The sequence below is a fragment of the Pantherophis guttatus genome, chromosome 1 (assembly GCF_059756535.1).
Source record: "Pantherophis guttatus breed Tessera chromosome 1, ASM5975653v1, whole genome shotgun sequence".
NCBI lineage: Eukaryota > Metazoa > Chordata > Lepidosauria > Squamata > Colubridae > Pantherophis > Pantherophis guttatus.
The window spans coordinates 69,539,228-69,557,064 of record NC_142063.1 but is presented as its reverse complement, the minus strand read 5'-3'; the positions used below and the strand labels follow the sequence as shown (position 1 = coordinate 69,557,064).

Sequence of the window (17,837 nt, the reverse complement as noted above, 5' to 3'; positions counted from 1 at the left end):
TAAATATTTGTTTTAAATTATAAAAACAAACAAGGAAACACACAAAACTTAATTTCACTATGTAAACTTAATTATAACCCTTATAGTTTAAAGGAAAAGATTCAATCATTGCTTCATTTAATCAGCTCTTTTTCCACGTTAATAAGAATGTCAAAAATAAAAAGGAAAACCAGTTAAGAAACTGATTTAGGATACTATAAATATTGTTGCTAGAATTTTTCATATTTTGTAGTCTACCTTCCATGGGCTTTGATTCTTGAAAATAATACTTCCTCCGCTTCAAGTAGTGCCAACATTTTTCTTTTCTGTCACCATGGAAATCCGGACCAGATTTTCTTTCTCACAATATAGAGGGGTGGAAGGGGCCAGCCAGTCCTTGCAATTACCAGTTCAGGTAACCAGATGTAAAATAACATCCAGTTTGCAGAATCTGTCCGAACCGGCTGAATCCCACCTCTGGACACAATGTCCTCTCTTCCCACCTCCAGGCAGCAACAGCAGCAGCAGCAAGGGGTATTGTTAAAGGGAAACATGGGAAGGTACAGAAGAAGCCTGAGTCTAAATCCTGAATTTCATTGTCCCCTTTCAAAATTGAGAGTTACTTACTTGTTTATTTTTTGAGGTGCCGGTAGTTGCAATCATGACAACAGGGGGCAGTATGCGGTCACTGACTGCATGCTTTGGAAGTCTCCGAGGTCTTCAGAAGCTTAATCTCCTAGACTGTGCTACATACATGAGTGGATTGTCGGGCACAACCTGGTAAGGACATTAAGGCATATTTGATGCTAGAAAAATAAACATTGTTCAGTCTCTGTGCTCTATAATTAATTGGGTAGGACATGAAATTACTGACCTACTTGAGAAATAAGTCTATGACTTGCTGCTTTGTTTAAAAAAAGAACCTGCTTTCATTTTAACTTTATTTGAATTAAGAAAAGAGATCCATTTGAGGTCTGGGGATATAATGTGCCAAGGAGATTTGGAGCTGAAATGTATATTGAGAAAAATCTTTTTTGATCTAATTACCTGCCTACAATTAATTGTAAGAATGCAATAGAAATTCTGTATTGATAAATACAACAGGTAGTCCTTTTTTATGACCTTTCTGGTGCGGTTATTAAGTGAATCTGGCTCCCCCCATTGACTTTGCTTGCCAAAAGCACCCTGGGAAAGTTGCAAATAGCGGTCAAGTGAACCTGGGATGTTGCAACCATCATAAATACATACCAGTTGCCAAGCATTCAAATTCTGATCATGTGACATGCAGAATGCTGCAATGATCATGTGTGGTCATAAGTAACTTTTTTCAGCACTGTCATAACTTTGAATAATCATTAAACAAATGGTCATAATATACAATATACAAGGACTACCTGTATATTGGACTTCAGTTCCCATAATTCCTGACTATACTGGCTCCGCTGGCTGACTCTAACATGGATTCCTTTGTTTGGAATATAATTATATTACAATAGGGGAGCTGTTGCTTTAATGGGGTATCTTAAAGGAATCTTGTGGGATATTTGATATTTAATCCAATCAGATATTGTTTATAGTCTTGAAATATTTTTCTTAGGATCATGGCAAAGTTGTACAAAGATGCGCACTGGTCAAGAAAGAATCTAGATGAAAAAATCAATGAGGCTAAAAGACATGTAACTAAGAGCAAACTGAATGGTTTTTCCATGGAGCGTTTGAAGTATTACAACAGGCAATTGCGACATCGGAAACAAGAAGGACAAAAAATATCCTCCATAGATCTGTGGGGTCTCCTTATTGAATATACATTGAATGACGGGGTAGAGTACTTTTTTTAATAATATGATTTGAAACTACTGGTTCTTAGGCATATTCTGTATGACTCTGAATTCTAAGAAGCCTTGCCCATTGTTTTTCTCCTGCAAGCAGATCAATGTTCGGCTGTATGGTATAGATAACATTTGCTGTTCCTAGAATCATGGACTGTAAGGATTGCAGGGTACCTTGGAGATCATCTAATCCAAACCTTGTCCAGTGCAGAAGGTGGATATCCAGTTTCTTTTTAAACACTTCCAAGAACAGATAGTCCACCAGGCAGTCTGGTCCATCGCTAAACAATTCTTACCATTAGGAAAGATTTTCTGATGTCCAAGTGAAATCTACTTCTTTATAATTTTAACCAGTTATTTTCTGTCCTGTCCTCTGGAACATGTCAATCCTTCAGATGCTTGAAAACAACTATCACATATTTCACATGGTCTTCCCTTTTTCAAACTAACTACCATATTTTTCGGAGTATAAGACGCATCAGAGTATAAGACGCACCTACCTATTTTGATGAGGAAAAGAAAAAAAAAGAAATCTCCCTCTGCCTCTGAGCAATTTTGCCTCGTTGCAGCAAACATCTAACAACTGTTTACGTTCATTTTCGTTTTCAGCATAGCTTGATTAGCACAAGGAAAAAAAATCTGCTCCAGCTATTTACCTCTTTGCAGCAAGCAGCAGAACCTGTGCAAAACAGCTGCGAGCAAATCAGCTGAGTCAGGAGGCCGATCCAATCAACTTGTGCTAATTAGGCTGTGCTGAAGTTGAAAGGAGCTGCTTTTTCTTGCGGTTTGCTTGCAAGGAGGTAACTGCTGCGAGGCAGAGGCCAAAGAGTGGGGACCAGTGGGTGGGTAGGGATACATTCGGTGTATAAGACGCACCTAAATTTTCACCCCCTTTTAGGGGGGGGAAAGGTGTGTCTTATACTCCGAAAAATACAGTATATCCAGTGCCTCCAGTCATTTCTTATGATTTTTTTTCCCTTTCAAGCTTCTTATCATCTTGTTTCTTTTACTCCAATGTATTAATATTCTTCTTATATTACATCCATATTCTAAGTGCAGTCTGACCAATGCAGAATATAGAAGAACGATGACATCTTTTGATGTTGACAACGGATGGTATTCACTTACCTTCGCTACCGGTTCACAAATGTGAGCGCACACGCTTCCTCCACACATGCGCAGAGCCTTCTGCACATGCACAGAGGGTCAAAAACGGGATGTGATGATCACGCGATCCGGATAGAACCGGCTGAATTTCACCACTGATGTTGACACTATATTTCTGTTGATGCTGCCCAGGAAGCATTTGCTTCATTCTGCTAGCTTATGTTTAATTGTAAATAACTGCAATCCATCAAGGTATACAGGTCCTTTTGGATGGATATGTAGTCTTTGTTTAGTGACTACAAGTAGTTCCAGAGAAATGTTCAATAAATGTTGCAACTGCCTTGGATAGTGACCGTTCACAAATACAGTAGTAATAAACAAGAATAAATCATTTTCTGACCGGTGCACCCATTCACATCATCATAAGCCTTCAGTGCAAAACTGATTAAGATCAGATCAGTTTCACTCAGCAGCTGTTGGGGGGGGTTTAATCAGTTAATCAAGGTCACAGAGCAGAGCACAGGTCAGGCACAGGTCTCTTTATGAGAGAGTTTTAACTGAATGAGACAGGTAGCCAGGGCAGTTGCTAAATGAGGACCACCTATACTGCTCAATGCTGCCTCTCTGATTTTCCTACTCAGTTGTAGGACTTTGCATTTGTCCCTATTGACATGCTAATTTTTGCTCACAGTTTGGCATTCTTAGTGTCTTCTTGAAATTTAATGCCACCCTTATGGTCTTTTCTGTTTTATTTCTGTTTGTCTGTAAATTTGATAATCCTGTTATCTAATCCCTCATATAAGTAATTCATAAATATGTTGAGCAGTACAGAAATTAGAAAGTCAAAGGACAAGAAATCAAGGACAAAATAGAAAGAAAAGAAATACAAAGTGCAAGAAAAAAATATTTAAAGAAGTGACTCCCAGTTTCCATGCAACAAGTACAGACAAATATAATATTTCCCCACTCCCTATAAATTTCATATACTTCACCACTTCCCATAACACTCCCTCCATTTGCAAATTCAAAAATTGTTATCATTTTAGTCCAAATGTTGACAAAAAATCCATAAATTTAAAGTATCTCCAAAATTTTTATAGAAATATTTCTTATTTTAACCCTGATCAAACAAGTGATTTTATATTAATTTTCTTCTAACAATCATGGTCTTTAAACCATTGTGTAGCTACTGTAGGATTGAATCTCCATCTCAAAAATTTCATCCTGGCTTTAGAAACTGTCTTTTGTAAGTCCAGTAATAGGCCTTTGCCCAGGTCATCTCTAGGCTAATCATTTGTATTTCCACTGTCATATCTGTCATTTCCACTGTTTTATAATCCACAATTTCTTTATTTTCCATTGTTTCCATTAGTTTGACTTTGTTTCTCCTCTTCATCCTGTTGGTCTTCTATCTATCTATCTATCTATCTATCTATCTATCTATCTATCTATCCACCATACATTATTCTCTTTCACTTCTTTTTTTCCTTTACAGTCTTTTTTAAAACTGCATTTTGAAATACAGAGTTTATTGTTGCACTTGAGCTATAAATTCCTTCCCCAATTCTTCAAATATCCTTTGAAATGTCTTATGTATCATACTGTTATCTGTCATTTTATAAATTTCATTGCTCTTCTTTTAGTTCATTAATCCCTCCCCCCAGTGGTGGGATTCAAGTAATTTAACAACGGTTCTCTGCCCTAATGATTTCTACCAACAACCAGTTCACCAAACAGCTCAGAAAGTTAACAACCGGTTCTCCCAAAGTAGTGCAAACTGGCTGAATCCCACCACTGCCTCCCCACCCCCACTCAGGTTTCTTTATTTTTAAATTTTAAACCAATCATCTCTTTCTTGATAGATTAAACAAGTTGTGTTTACATGAAGATAATAATTTGTTTATTTCAAAATTTAGCAAAAATCCTAATATTCTAAAATAATCTGGTCTCTTAATACATTTATATCTTTCTTGAATTAAATTCTTATTTAGCTTTTTGCCATTTATTTTACATTCTTGAAGCTCTCTATTGCAATGAAGATTTACTCAGCAGATAGTTTTCTAAACTTGTTGATTGAAAGACCTCTTGTAACTTTAAAATGGTTAGAAAGCCAATAATGCTTAAATGCTCCACCAGGGTTGAGAGCTTTGTAGCTTCTCCCAGCATTCTAGCCCATGGGTTGACTGCTGTCCTGATGTCTCCTTGCAAGGAGCTGCTGTCTGAAGCACAAGCCCATATTGTCGTCTCCCCTCCTTCAGCAACATCTGGTTCAATTTTCTCATAGAATTGTTCCATTCTATGCTTTGAAGATTAAGATTACAGGGTATTCCAGTGGCATTTCTCTTGGAAACCTAATTAATATTTGGATGTCAACATTTGCAACATAAACAATTTCAGAACAGGTTATATATACTTTTATTACAAAAAAATAATTTATTTTCTATCATTAATTGGTTTTATATTTCCTTTTAAAATACAGAAAGACAACCATAAACTTTCTGATCAACAACAAGCAGTGAATGAGGGGCAGAATCCTTTCCCTATTTACACTGCCATCAATGTAAAGGAGAAGTACAGCTGTATCGATTTCAAGGGTAATACCAAATTTAAAGTGGCAATACCAAGAGATCTTTGATTAGCTAGATATAGATTTCTTGATACTTTGATGAAACAGGCAGGGAAAATAAATTGCATATTAGTAATCTCAGATTGAAAGCCACCTCCTGGCCCTTGGATGCAAATGTGTCTTAGTATATTAAATCCAAAGAAAGTATGGTCATGGGCATTTTAATGATTCATTGTAATATTTTATTGCTTGTTTATAGTTTTACTGTTACACTGTGGATCTTTTAATTTTTGTTTACAAGCCTCCATGACTGTGATGACGTATAAATCCAATAAATAATAAATGATGACTATGATAAATAGCAATAGTACTTAGACTTATATACTGCTTCACAGCCCTCTCTAACCGGTTTCCAGAGTCAGCATATTGCCCCCAATAATCTGGGTTCTCATTTTACCCACCTCAGAAGGATGGAAGGATGAGTCAACCTTGAGCCTGGTGAGATTTGAACTGCCAAATTGCAGGCAGCTGGTAGTCAGCAGAAGTAGCCTCTAACCACTGCGCCACCACGGCTCTTCATATATATACTGATAATGTAGACATAGTTTTATAATAATACACAAGATTAGTCTAATAGTCTGAAATCCTCAGCTGGAGTCTGCTGTACTTGTTTAATCCAGGCTAAGAAATAGAGGCTGGTGCACAATTGCTCAGTAGATGGTCAGTGATGAGACTGCTTTTGCATTTGGGGCATCCCAGTTTTAGAACCAAATAAAATATGACATTGTGTTATTAATCCTTACATCTTTAATTGAATAAATAGCAGCTGCAAAAATAATAAATAGCAGTTTATAGCTGGGCCATGTCTCTTCCATGCTCCCAAATAAATATTTAAGACCACACAATTACTTGTGTTATTACATTTAAATCTGTCATGTCTCTATCCTTTTGACTGTATGTACGCACCCATACTGTTGGCAAACATTAAAACAGGTTTTTCACCGATGTCGGGTGTTTTTTCAACCTATGGCCTATGGCCTTGAGTTTTCTTACATTTTTAGATTGAATTTTTGAACCAATACAAATAACAGCAATTCAGAATGAACCTCATATATGCCACATCATTTAAGCCTTTATTAAAGAAAAACACTATAATTAAAACAGAATAAACAATATTAACAAAAAAGGGGAGGAAAAACACAGAAAAGTTCAGGGGGAAAAAACCCTGTTGTTATATGCAGATACCTGATCTTACCTAATACAGGAGATAATGTACCAAGGAAGATCTTGCTTTTATTTGTGTGACTGTAATTTTTTTTATAGAATGGATGGAATTCACACCTTATGAAGTGGGAATACTAAAATACGGAGCTTTTGTTCGGACTGAAGATTTTGGTAGTGAATTCTTTATGGGGCATCTAATGAAAAAGCTACCAGAGACTCGGATGTCTTATTTGCAAGGTAACAAATGACAGGTTTGTACTTTATAGTAAACTAACAATTTTAATTTAAAAAGTAAAACATAGTTGAAAATTGGAATGTACTGTAATTCCATCCAAATATTCAATAATAATCATTATACAACTGTTCAAGTGAGTCTTAACATAAAGCAAATGCTCACATGAAGTTTTCACATTCATATTAAGAAGACATCTTAATGAGTGGCTCAAAGTCACAAAATAGAGTGTGAGCTTTTCAGTTCTACAGAACTCTTCCTCAACCAAGATAAAACACCCATCAATAACTACAATGATCGCAGTAGTATCTGGAGGAAATATGTAGTGGTATATTAAGGAAATATTAGTAAACCGCACACAGAATTAAAAAGAGAAAATAATTTGATTGTACCGTGATAGTTTTCTACTGGCTCCAAGAATTGCTTAATGATTACTGAGATGGGAAAGGAAACCAAAAAAATACATTTTTGTACATTCTTCTGGGCAGGCATGTGGAGCAGCTTATTTTCCTTTAATCTGCTGTATATCTGGAATATAAGTCACAGTTCCGAGGATTTTTGGCACAAATGGACTCAAGATCAAATTGTAAATATTGGTAGGTTGTTCTCATACCACTCTTATTTCTTGTTACTAATGGAGTTTTTTTGGGTGTGTGTGTGTGTGTATAATATTTGGTTTATTCAGAGAAAGTTAAAATACAAACTGCCCCAAAAAATTTAAAAAGACAAAAGAATAAAAAAACACAGCAAACAAGACATTAAAAAGAAAAAGTGTCTTTTAAAAAAGACTAACACATATACACATAATATCTTCCCTAGTTAAATGCTGATTAATGTAATTCAGCAGTGTTAATTTCCTACCCCTTGCAAAACAGGCCAAAAAACATTTGAAAATGTTTACAGATTGTTAACCTGTCATCTATATACTACATTAATAACAATGAATATAGCAATAACAATAACAAACTAAATAATAAACATATTATATAAAAATATAAAAATAATACAAATTATTAATAATCATAAAAGAAAGGCAAAATTGAAATTCCAGTGTCCTCTGTTAACAAACTGTTTTTGTAATCCACTCATAGAAAATTTACCATGGCTTCAATCCCAAATCATCCCAAATATTAACCCTACTTGGTTTCGGATCAAATATCCCAATTTGTTTCTTAATACCATCTCTTATCAACTGCTGATTGGTTGAATACAATAAGTATGTTACTGATGTTTTTAAACCATATGTATACAATACAGAAAAAAACCCTCAGAAACCATAAAATATTGCACTGATAAAGGAATTTTCAATTCCTATGACATATAATTTACTGCATAATTAGGTAAATGAAATAGTCCATAGTTGAACAAGGCTTATTTTTAAAATTGGTGCTACCATCACATTGAATTTATTTTCTTCTTGATGATTAAATATTTACATAAATTACAGTAGTCCTCGATATATGACCACAATGGAGCCCAAAATTTCTGTTGCTAAGAAAGAGAAAGACAGTTTTGCTCCATTTTCTTGCCACAGTTATTAAGTGAATCACTGCAGTTAGTAACTTAGTTACATGGTTGTTAAGTGAATCTGGCTTTCCCATTGACTATCTTCATCAGAAGGTCACAAAAGGTGATCACATGACCCCAGCACATTGCAACCATCATAAATACATGCCAGTTGCCAAGCATCCAAATTCTGATCACCCGATGGGGAGGCTGCAAGTGTTGCAGGTGTGAAAAGGGATCAGAAGTCACTTTTTTCTGTGCCATTGTAACTTTGGACAGTCACTAAACGAATGTTTGTAGGTCGAGGACTATCTTTACTTTTGCAAAGGATTAAAAATCTAACCCAAATGTAGACAAATAACATGTTTCTTTCATCATAATTTCTTTTCTGTAGATGAAGAGCCTCATTTAACTATGGAAACACATGAGCAGAAGACACATCTCTACACCCCAGCTGGACCGCTATCCTATGCTTTTAGAGATGTCCTAACAGATCGCTTATCAGTTGCCCAATACCACAATTTCATCAAAGGTCTCCAGCTAGACAATCGTTACCTTGAGAATGAAAACTTCTGTAGATGGAAAGGTAATTTCATTGGTTTCTTAAATGAGTATTTTAATCCAAGAATAGATTCAGTAAATTAGCTGAACTTCCATGATGTCTAAAAGTTAAGCAGGGCTGGGCCCAGTTAGTACTTTAAATTAGAAACTCCTGAAAATAGCAAGTGGCTATTCACCAGGAAGGTGAAAATAAATATTCAGAAAGATGGCAATAGCAGAGCACTTCTGCATTGTTGACATGAAATCACAATTTGTGTGTTGGTGAAGCTTTCATGCCTTAAGCCACAGTAGCTGCAGGTAGGCCTTGACTTACAACAATTCATTTAGTGACTGTTCAAAATTAACAATGGCACTGAAAAAAGTGACTTAATGAACATATTTTTCACATTTACGACCATTGCAGCATCCCCATGGTCATATGATCAAAATTCAGATGCTTGACTCGTGTTTATGTTGGTTGCAGTGTCCATGGGTCGTATTTTATGTATTGTATCATATGTTACCTTTTGTAACCTTTTGACTAGCAAAGTCAATGGGGAAGCTAGATTCACTTAGCAAACATGTTATTAATTTAGCAACAGTAGTGTTTCACTTAACAACTGTGACAAGAAAAGTCGTAAAATGGGGCAAAATTCACTTAATAACTGTCTCACTTAGCAACAGACATTTTGGGATCAATTGTGGTCATAAATCAAGGATTACCTATATAGATTAAATGGGCCATAGCATGACTCTGCCTTTAATCAGGATCAACATATATATTTTCAGTTCACTCTGAAGCTGAAAAAACAAGTGAACTGAAAATATATATGTTCAACTTTAAAGCTAAAATAACAAGTAAAGTATTTCTGGTTTAGTTATGCCCCAAACACACATACATGGTGAGATTCATGTACCACAGAGTATAAAATCCAAATTATTATTTAAATAAATAATCTGCATGTCTTTTCAAGCAGCAGATTCCAGCAATTCAGTACACATAAGGGCTGCTTGAAAATCTAATCAGAACCAACTTTTCATTTGTGGCAAGTAGGTTGCATGGATTTTTATCCAACCTGGCAATTTTCGGACGCTGGAGGTGGGATTTGTTTGGGCAATTTCAAACCATGACACATTACAAGAATTTGAGCTTCCTCTTATTTTTTTTTAGACACTGTACTGGACTCTTCTTCACCCAATCAGTTAACACAAACAGAAGAATATTTGTCTCTGGAAGATACTGGATTCTTCATCAACACCAGCTCTGCTCCTCTGCTGAGACCAGAAAGAAAAGTGGATGTTATCCTACATTTAAATTACAGTGCAGGATCACAGTCACGGGTGAGAATTTCTTTTGAACTCTTGTTTCTTCATCCTATTTTTCAGTAGGGATTCTCTGTTTTCATTCACTTATTTTTTTTTCTTTTCAATATTTCAACATTTATTGAAGATTTTTTAAATAAACTGAAAACTAGACAAATACTAGAAAAGAAACAGAAAATAAGGAAGAATGGTGAATGTAAAAATAAAATAGAAAAAGAAAAAAAGGGGGGGAGAAAAGATGATAAAGAAGCAGTTTCTGATCTCTTGGACAGTGGTTATGCATTTGTATTTCACGCTCTGTCTAAAGTGACATCATACTTTCCTTCTTTCCATAAACTATCCTTTCTAATCTTCAAACCCATAAATCACAAATTACTCGTATATAAAAACAATCTTCCATGCTCCTTTTCTAATTGACTGGCCATTGATCCCAGCAAGAAAAGTTCAGGTTTCAGTTGAATATTGATTGTTAAAACTCTTTGTACCATTGTATGAATATAAGCATTTCTGGCTTTTTTTAAAAAAGTCCACCAAATATGGAAAAAAAAAATCTCTATGTTGTCCATATTTTCTACGTAAATTTGAAGAATCTTTATGTATTCTAGATAATTTTTCTTGAGTCATATACCAATGGTATGTTTCATAACCAGTTTTCTTTAGAATACAACTTTTAAGACTAAACAGCAGGCTACAAAATTCAATTTCAAACCAGGCAATCCAAATCTCCCCATTCCTTTGCATCTTAAAATATTTTATATTTAACTCTGGGTTTTTTCCCTTGACATACAAGCTTAAATATATCTTGCTGCCATTGCTTAATGGATACATCAGTTATTATAAACGGTATTGTTTGAAGCAAAATCATTATTCTTGGCTATAGAAACTCTCCCCAACAATGACAATTGTAATTTCTCCCAATTTAACATGTCCTTCTTGATTTCATTACATGACTGAACATAATCTGGTACAACAATTATTCAATTATTCTAGTGTTGCTAGACTGCAGGGGGCAGTGCTCATCTTGGTTTCAAGGTGATTGAACCAGCACTGTCTGAAGATATTTCCATGGTCATGTGACCAACATGACATCATAGAGCGCCATTATCTTCCTATCAAAGTGGTACCTATTTATCTTCTCACATTCACATCGTCTCAAACTGCTAGATTGGCAGGAGCTGGGTGAGGACAAGAGCTCATCCTGTCATATGATGCTTGGATCTCAAACCTGGGCTGCTGGCTTTCCAGCCAATAAGCCCAGTGTCTTCACTGCTGAGCCACAATGCCACCCGTTAGTCATAGTGCTACACAGGTATTTCACTTTTTTCTTGATTTGAAAACCATTTTTTCAATCAATTCTGTTTGTTTTTTCCATTTTCACATTCTTTGTTAACATCTTCTTCTTTTGTTTATTAATTTTAAAACCAGCTAACTCTTCCCCCCCAAAGTTCTTTAATATTTCTTTTAATATTTCAATTCCTTCCAGTGGGTCTTCCAAAATTATCACCAGGTCACCAGCAAGCATAACTTATATATTTCTCCATATCTGCATTCCAGTAATTCTATCATCTCATCTTATATTTCTGTTCAATATTTCCAAAGATAAAATAAAAAGCAATGATGACAAGGGACATCTCTGTCTAGTTCCTTTCTATATCTCACAGGAGTTTGTTAATTTTCCATTAACAGTTATCTGTATCTTTTGTGAGGTATAAATCAATTTTAGCCATTTGTTAAAATTCCTGTCAATGTCCATATCTTCCAAAATTTTAAACCAAAAAGTGCAGTTCAAACAGAGAAAGAGTTTTCTGCATCAAAAAAAAAAAATCAATGTTCGATGCTTATTCAATACATCCGATACATTTCTGAATTTGTCCTTCAGCTGTATTTTAGGTAGATCTCCCTTCCACACTGATCTTATTGAATAAAGTTCTATAAAACTATCTTCATTCTCTCAGCTAAAATCATTGTGAGCAATTTATAATGATTATTCAGTAATGATATTGGGTGATAATTATTTTAGTGAAGTTAAGTCTTGACCTTCTGGCTGTTAATGCTATATTAGCTACCATCTGGAGACATGATGCTCACCTAGCAGTTCAAAAGCATGCAAATGCAGGTAGGTTAATAGGTACCACTTCAGTGGTAAGGTAACAGCATTCAGTGAACCTTTGGTGCATAGTCATGCTGGCCACATGACCACGGAAATTGTCTTCAGACAATGCTGGCTTCCTCAGCCAAGAAACAGAGATGAGCACCATGCTCATCTAGAGTCCAAATTTGCTTCCATAGAGGGGTTGCTTGCACGATTCTAATCTTTGTAGATGTAGACAAAGCATGGCATTTGAATATATTTTCCAAGGGTTCATGATTGTTCTATTAATACTAGTCTACAGCATATTTGTTGCCTCCTTGTTCCTTTACTGTTGATGGTTGATCCTAAAAGACAGAAGCTATCTACCACTTTGATACCTTTATTATCAGTTTCAGGGCATGTTGTTCTACCTACTGGATTGTCATTAGTTGGTCTTCTCTATAATCAATTTTAGTTTCATTTTTTCACTATGCTTATTGACATTTATTACTGGAGCTTGCAGATTTCCAGTGATAATGGTAGCATCCTCATCATAACACAGATTATTGATGTTTCTTTTTCCAATTTTGTACCACACGTCTCTTGTTCTAATCCATCTTCCCGATAATATATATTCAGCATATAGGTTGAATAAAAAAAGGGGGGAGAGTATACAGTCATGTCATACTTCTTACCAAACCTGGAACCAATCTTCTTTATCATGTCCTATCAATAATGTGGCTTCCTGACTTTTATATACTGTAAGTTTCCCACGAGGACAATGAGATACTCTGGGATTTCTATTCTTCTGAGCCCTTTCCATAGCTTGACACGATTGATACAATCAAAGGCATTTCTATAATCAATGAAGTATATTGATTTATTTAGGTATTCTTTGACTTTCTCAATTATCCAGCATACATCAGCAATAATGTCTCATGTTCCTCAGTCTTGAGCTGTGGTGGCACAGTGGTTAGAATGCAGTGTTGCTGGCTAATTCAGTTCACCGCAGGGGTGGTATTCAGCTGGCTCGCACTGGTTCGCGCAAACAGTTGGTGGAAATTTGGCCAAGGTTGCCGAACCGGTAGAGATGCCTCCCCCGAACTGGTCCCCCGGTCGCCACTTACTCACCCTGCCTGCCATGTTCGTTGCTGCCATATTCTTCGCACACGCACATCCCATTGCCTTGCAAATCCAATGGGATGCTCATGTGCAAAGAACATGGCGGCGGCGACAGCAGCTTTTTCTGCAATCTCCAGTACTTTTCAGCAGCCTGCAGCCTGCAGCCAGTCGCCGCAGCCGCAAAGTGGCTCTCAAAGAGGCAGCAACTGGGAGGCTTCTTTACCAGCTGCTTTCCAGCAGCAGCGGCTGGCTGATGGATGCTGAAAACTCTGGTCAGCTTGCCTTCCGGACTCTGGACCAGCTGCCACAGAAGGTAAACAGCCCGAAAAAAGAGGCGATGGTGGGGAAGAAAGTGGGGCTAGGGCCGGGCCACTAAAGGAGGGGAAACGGGGGTGACTGGCGAAGGGAGGGTGGGGGTAGATAGATGGAAATTCCCAAAAATTTCCTACCTTTTCCTGTGGGTGTGGCTAGGTGGGGGAGTCATGCGTGAGTGATGTCAAGTTGGCCATGCCCACTCAGTCACATGCCCCCCACCTAGCCATGCCCACTGAACTGGTAGTGAAAATTTTTGAAACCCACCATTGGTTCACTGCTAGGAGTTTGCTCCTCACCAGGCTCAAGGTTGATTCAGCCTTCCATCCTTCCAAGGTTGGTAAAATGATGACCCAGATTGACCCAGATAGGGGCAGTATACTGACTCTGTAAACCGCTTAGAGTGGGCTGTAAAGCACTATGAAGCAGTGTATAAGTCTAAGTGCTATTGCTATTACTTTTCTAAAGTCAGATTTAACAACACATCCATGCACTAACTATTATATTTACTTTTTTTTTAATCTAGCCCCTGCAGCAATCATGCAACTACTATGCAGCTCAAGGAATCCCATTTCCCAAAGCTGTCCTGAAGGATGATGACAAACATCTGAAGGAATGCTATTTATTTGAAGATGCTGAGAATCCAGCAGCACCAATATTATTGTTTTTCCCACAAGTTAATGATACTTTTCGCTACTATAAAGCCCCAGGTAAGTTCAATGTTGTAATTATTTTTTATTATTAATGTAGCCCAGCAAGGTTATTAATGTACACACTACATTGCTAGTGTAGCAATGATTAAGAGTGATGAAACAAACAAAAAAATGCTATATAAAATATCATATTTTGAAACATAGTTGTTTTGTCAAACATGTTGACATGTTTTGTCAAACATGTCAAACATGTTGACTTTGACCCATAATCCAGCATTCTAACTCAAGCACCTTAAGATTAGTTTGAATATGAATATTATTCATTATTCATTATTCATGGAATCAAAAGGAACACAAAGAGAAATGGGATGGAGAAAGGTGCACAGAGCCTCTATTTTAGATCATGTTCTTTTCTTTTGCAAAACATCTTCTAAAAACCAAAAATCCCAAAGCCTCCTGAAATATCCACATGTAACTGTACACTGAAAGACATCTCCGTCTCTCTCTCTCTCTCCCTCCCTCCCTCTCTCCCTCTCCCTCTTTCTCTCATCCATCTAACAAAATACATACATAAATCCTGTTTTCAAAACACTCTTTTGAAAAAGACAGTTCTCATATTATATTAACAATATTCAGTAAAAGTCTAAAATAGAATGGCCTCAAATTGCTATTCCAAGTAGATGCAGTACTTCTATCTATATCCCTAGTCCAGAGATCTTCAAACATGGCCACTTTAAGACTTGTGGACTTCAACTCCCAGAATTGAAGCCAGCTACACTGGCTGGAGAATTCTGGGAGTTGAAGTCCACAAGTCTTAAAGCGGCCAAGTTTGAAGACCTCTGCCCTGGTCGACACTGATGATAATCTGATTTAAATAAAATCCATCTTTAAAAAAACTTTATTAGAAAACACAGGCTGTATTGTCATTGTGTACAGACCTGCCTCTTCTCCATTTCAAGAGTGCTTGCACGCTCAAATGAACTTTGGGCCCTTGGTTCTTTCTGAGCTTACTTGCTTTGTTTATTTGTTTTTGTAAAAGTTTCATTACCAAGCTAGATAACATCAGTACTAGTAGCTACCCCATTCCCTACTAACACTGATTATATTACCTAGTTTTGTACTGAAATGTCTGCAAGAAAGCAACTAAGCTCAGAGAGCACCAAGGACTCCACAGTTCAACCCTGAGTACAAATAATTCTTTTCTATATGTATCAAATGAACTTCTAACAAAAATCTAAATTGTCTTTATAGTAAGTTTTAGTTTGGGCAACTTATATTTCAATTCTCTCCCCTCCCCCCCCTTTTTTTTTTTAGGTGTCAAACGCTCTGAGTCAGAAATGAAATATGGTGAGGTTGACATCTCCAGTAACAGCACTCCATATTCAACATACTCAATGACATTCACTGAGGAAGAATATGATCAGCTGATAGAACTGAGTGAATACAATGTTCTAAATAACCAACATCTGATCCTGCAGGCACTGGATAGGGCAGTGGAACGGAAAAAACATCCTTAAGAAATAATCAATTTCTCTGTGTCCCTGTGCAGAATGTGAGGTGGAATAGAATAGAACAGAATAGAATCCTTTATTGGCCAAGTGTGATTGGATACATGTAGTTGTGCATATGTTAAGAATTCAGGAATCTAAGCCAACTCCATTTTGACTCCAACAAGAAACTGCCTGAGGTCCTCCTTTCCTACTTTTTTTCAGGAATAGTTAGTGGTGCAAGTCAATGTATCAGACTTCTACAAACAAGAATCTGTCTGATCAATTTCCTTATTTTGAGGTATCATTAGTATAATACTGTGCTCTTTATGATGTAGATACCAGTTCTGAGCTTTATGTCTAAGTTTGTTGCTACCATGGGGTAAATTAGAAGCTGTCTTCAATAATCACTCTTGATGCTTATAGCACATTACTCAGATATAAGACACCCTTCATCTGAAATGGAAATTCAGAAAAAGTTATTTATACTACCAAGTTTCAAAGATCAAGGACATCTGATTAACAGCATGCTACACAATTATCCATCCTATGTGATACACAATTTTTTTTTTAATTTGATTTATATGCCGCCCTTCTCCGGAGACTCAGGGCGGCTTACAATGCATTAAGCAATAGCCTTCATACTTTTGTATATTTATACAAAGTCATCTTATTGCCCCCACAAACTGGGTCCTCAATTACTAGAAAGGTAAGATATTAAATGTTTTTATAAATAAAAAAATTGTTCCGAGTCCCAGTGTTATTTTATGAAATAATCCTCTATTTCCTTAAAGATTTGGCATGCAATCCTTGTAATCTTAAAGCAGGAGTTCCCAAACTTCATAATACTGTGAGTCTCTACAATGAGAAAACGAAACTCAACAAAATTACTAATTTTCTTGTGATTACAGTGGATTAAAAATACCACTTTTAATCATTAATGTTTGATACTTTCTGTATCAAATAAATAATAGAAATGTACAACTGTATTTATAAAATACTGTGTCAATGTTTAAAAATATTAGAAATAAGCAAAGAAAAATAATAAGCCACATTTTTAATGGGATGGGTGAACCTGCGTACTTTTGCATAATCCCTGAAATCTGAATTTCATTTTAAAGATGCTCTCATTCACAAAAGTCAGGGTTGGGGAAGAAATGTATATTTCCTTGGCTGAAATCAGTTTTTTTTTCCTCTTTAAATGATGGAGTTTACAAAACTTCCACAAGCTGTAAGTTGTTTTGGTAGATAGGCAGTGGATAGGAAGTAATACCAATAAAGGAGAATATTTGCAGCTCAGAGTTGAAGGGAGGGGTCCTTGGTGCTCCCTGAGCTTGGTTGTTTTCTTGCAGATGTTTCATTACCCATCAGAACTGATGATGTTACCTAGTTTGGGTAATGAAACATCTGCAAGAAAACAACCAAGCTCAGAGAGCACCAATGACCTCTCATAGTCAGTAATGGCAGAATATAGCAGCAGCTTCATCTTGGCCATGTTGTGCAGGGCAGCCAAAGGCAGAGATGGAGTGTGGGGCAGAAGGAAGATAGGCAGGTGGGAGGAATTCATATAGAACTAAAGAAGTAAGTCAACGTCTTGTTGTTGGATTAGTTCTCTGCTTATATACAAGCAATGTGTTGACTCATTTCCAGCACTGATGATGTTACCTAGCTGGGTGATGAAACATTTGCAAGAAAACAGCCAAGTTCAGAAAGCAGTAAGGACCCTACACCTCTCTTGAAGTGCTGAGTTCTTAAAAAGCTGAGCTGCCATTTATGTTTAAGGCTCAGCCCCATCATCTGAGAATACATGAACATGCACCAAAGATATTCCCCCATGATTACTTCAGAAGCAAAGGAGCTGCTTCCGGTCAGATATAGTTTGTTTG

General features: G+C 36.5%; 1 protein-coding gene across 1 annotated transcript in view; it reads left to right on the top strand.

The window, feature by feature from the left end:
- Positions 1-16,693, top strand: part of LOC117666173 (cytosolic phospholipase A2 epsilon-like) — a 33,469-nt gene extending 16,776 nt beyond the window's left edge. Inside the window, exons 11-19 of the mRNA XM_087876031.1 lie at positions 623-759; positions 1,577-1,799; positions 5,395-5,509; positions 6,805-6,942; positions 7,426-7,533; positions 8,838-9,029; positions 10,155-10,324; positions 14,338-14,521; positions 15,779-16,693. Of these exons, the coding sequence (XP_087732157.1) occupies positions 623-759; positions 1,577-1,799; positions 5,395-5,509; positions 6,805-6,942; positions 7,426-7,533; positions 8,838-9,029; positions 10,155-10,324; positions 14,338-14,521; positions 15,779-15,981 (1,470 nt within the window). The 3' untranslated portion in view covers positions 15,982-16,693. The remainder of the gene's footprint in view (positions 1-622; positions 760-1,576; positions 1,800-5,394; positions 5,510-6,804; positions 6,943-7,425; positions 7,534-8,837; positions 9,030-10,154; positions 10,325-14,337; positions 14,522-15,778) is intronic.
- The last annotated feature ends 1,144 nt before the right edge of the window (positions 16,694-17,837 follow it).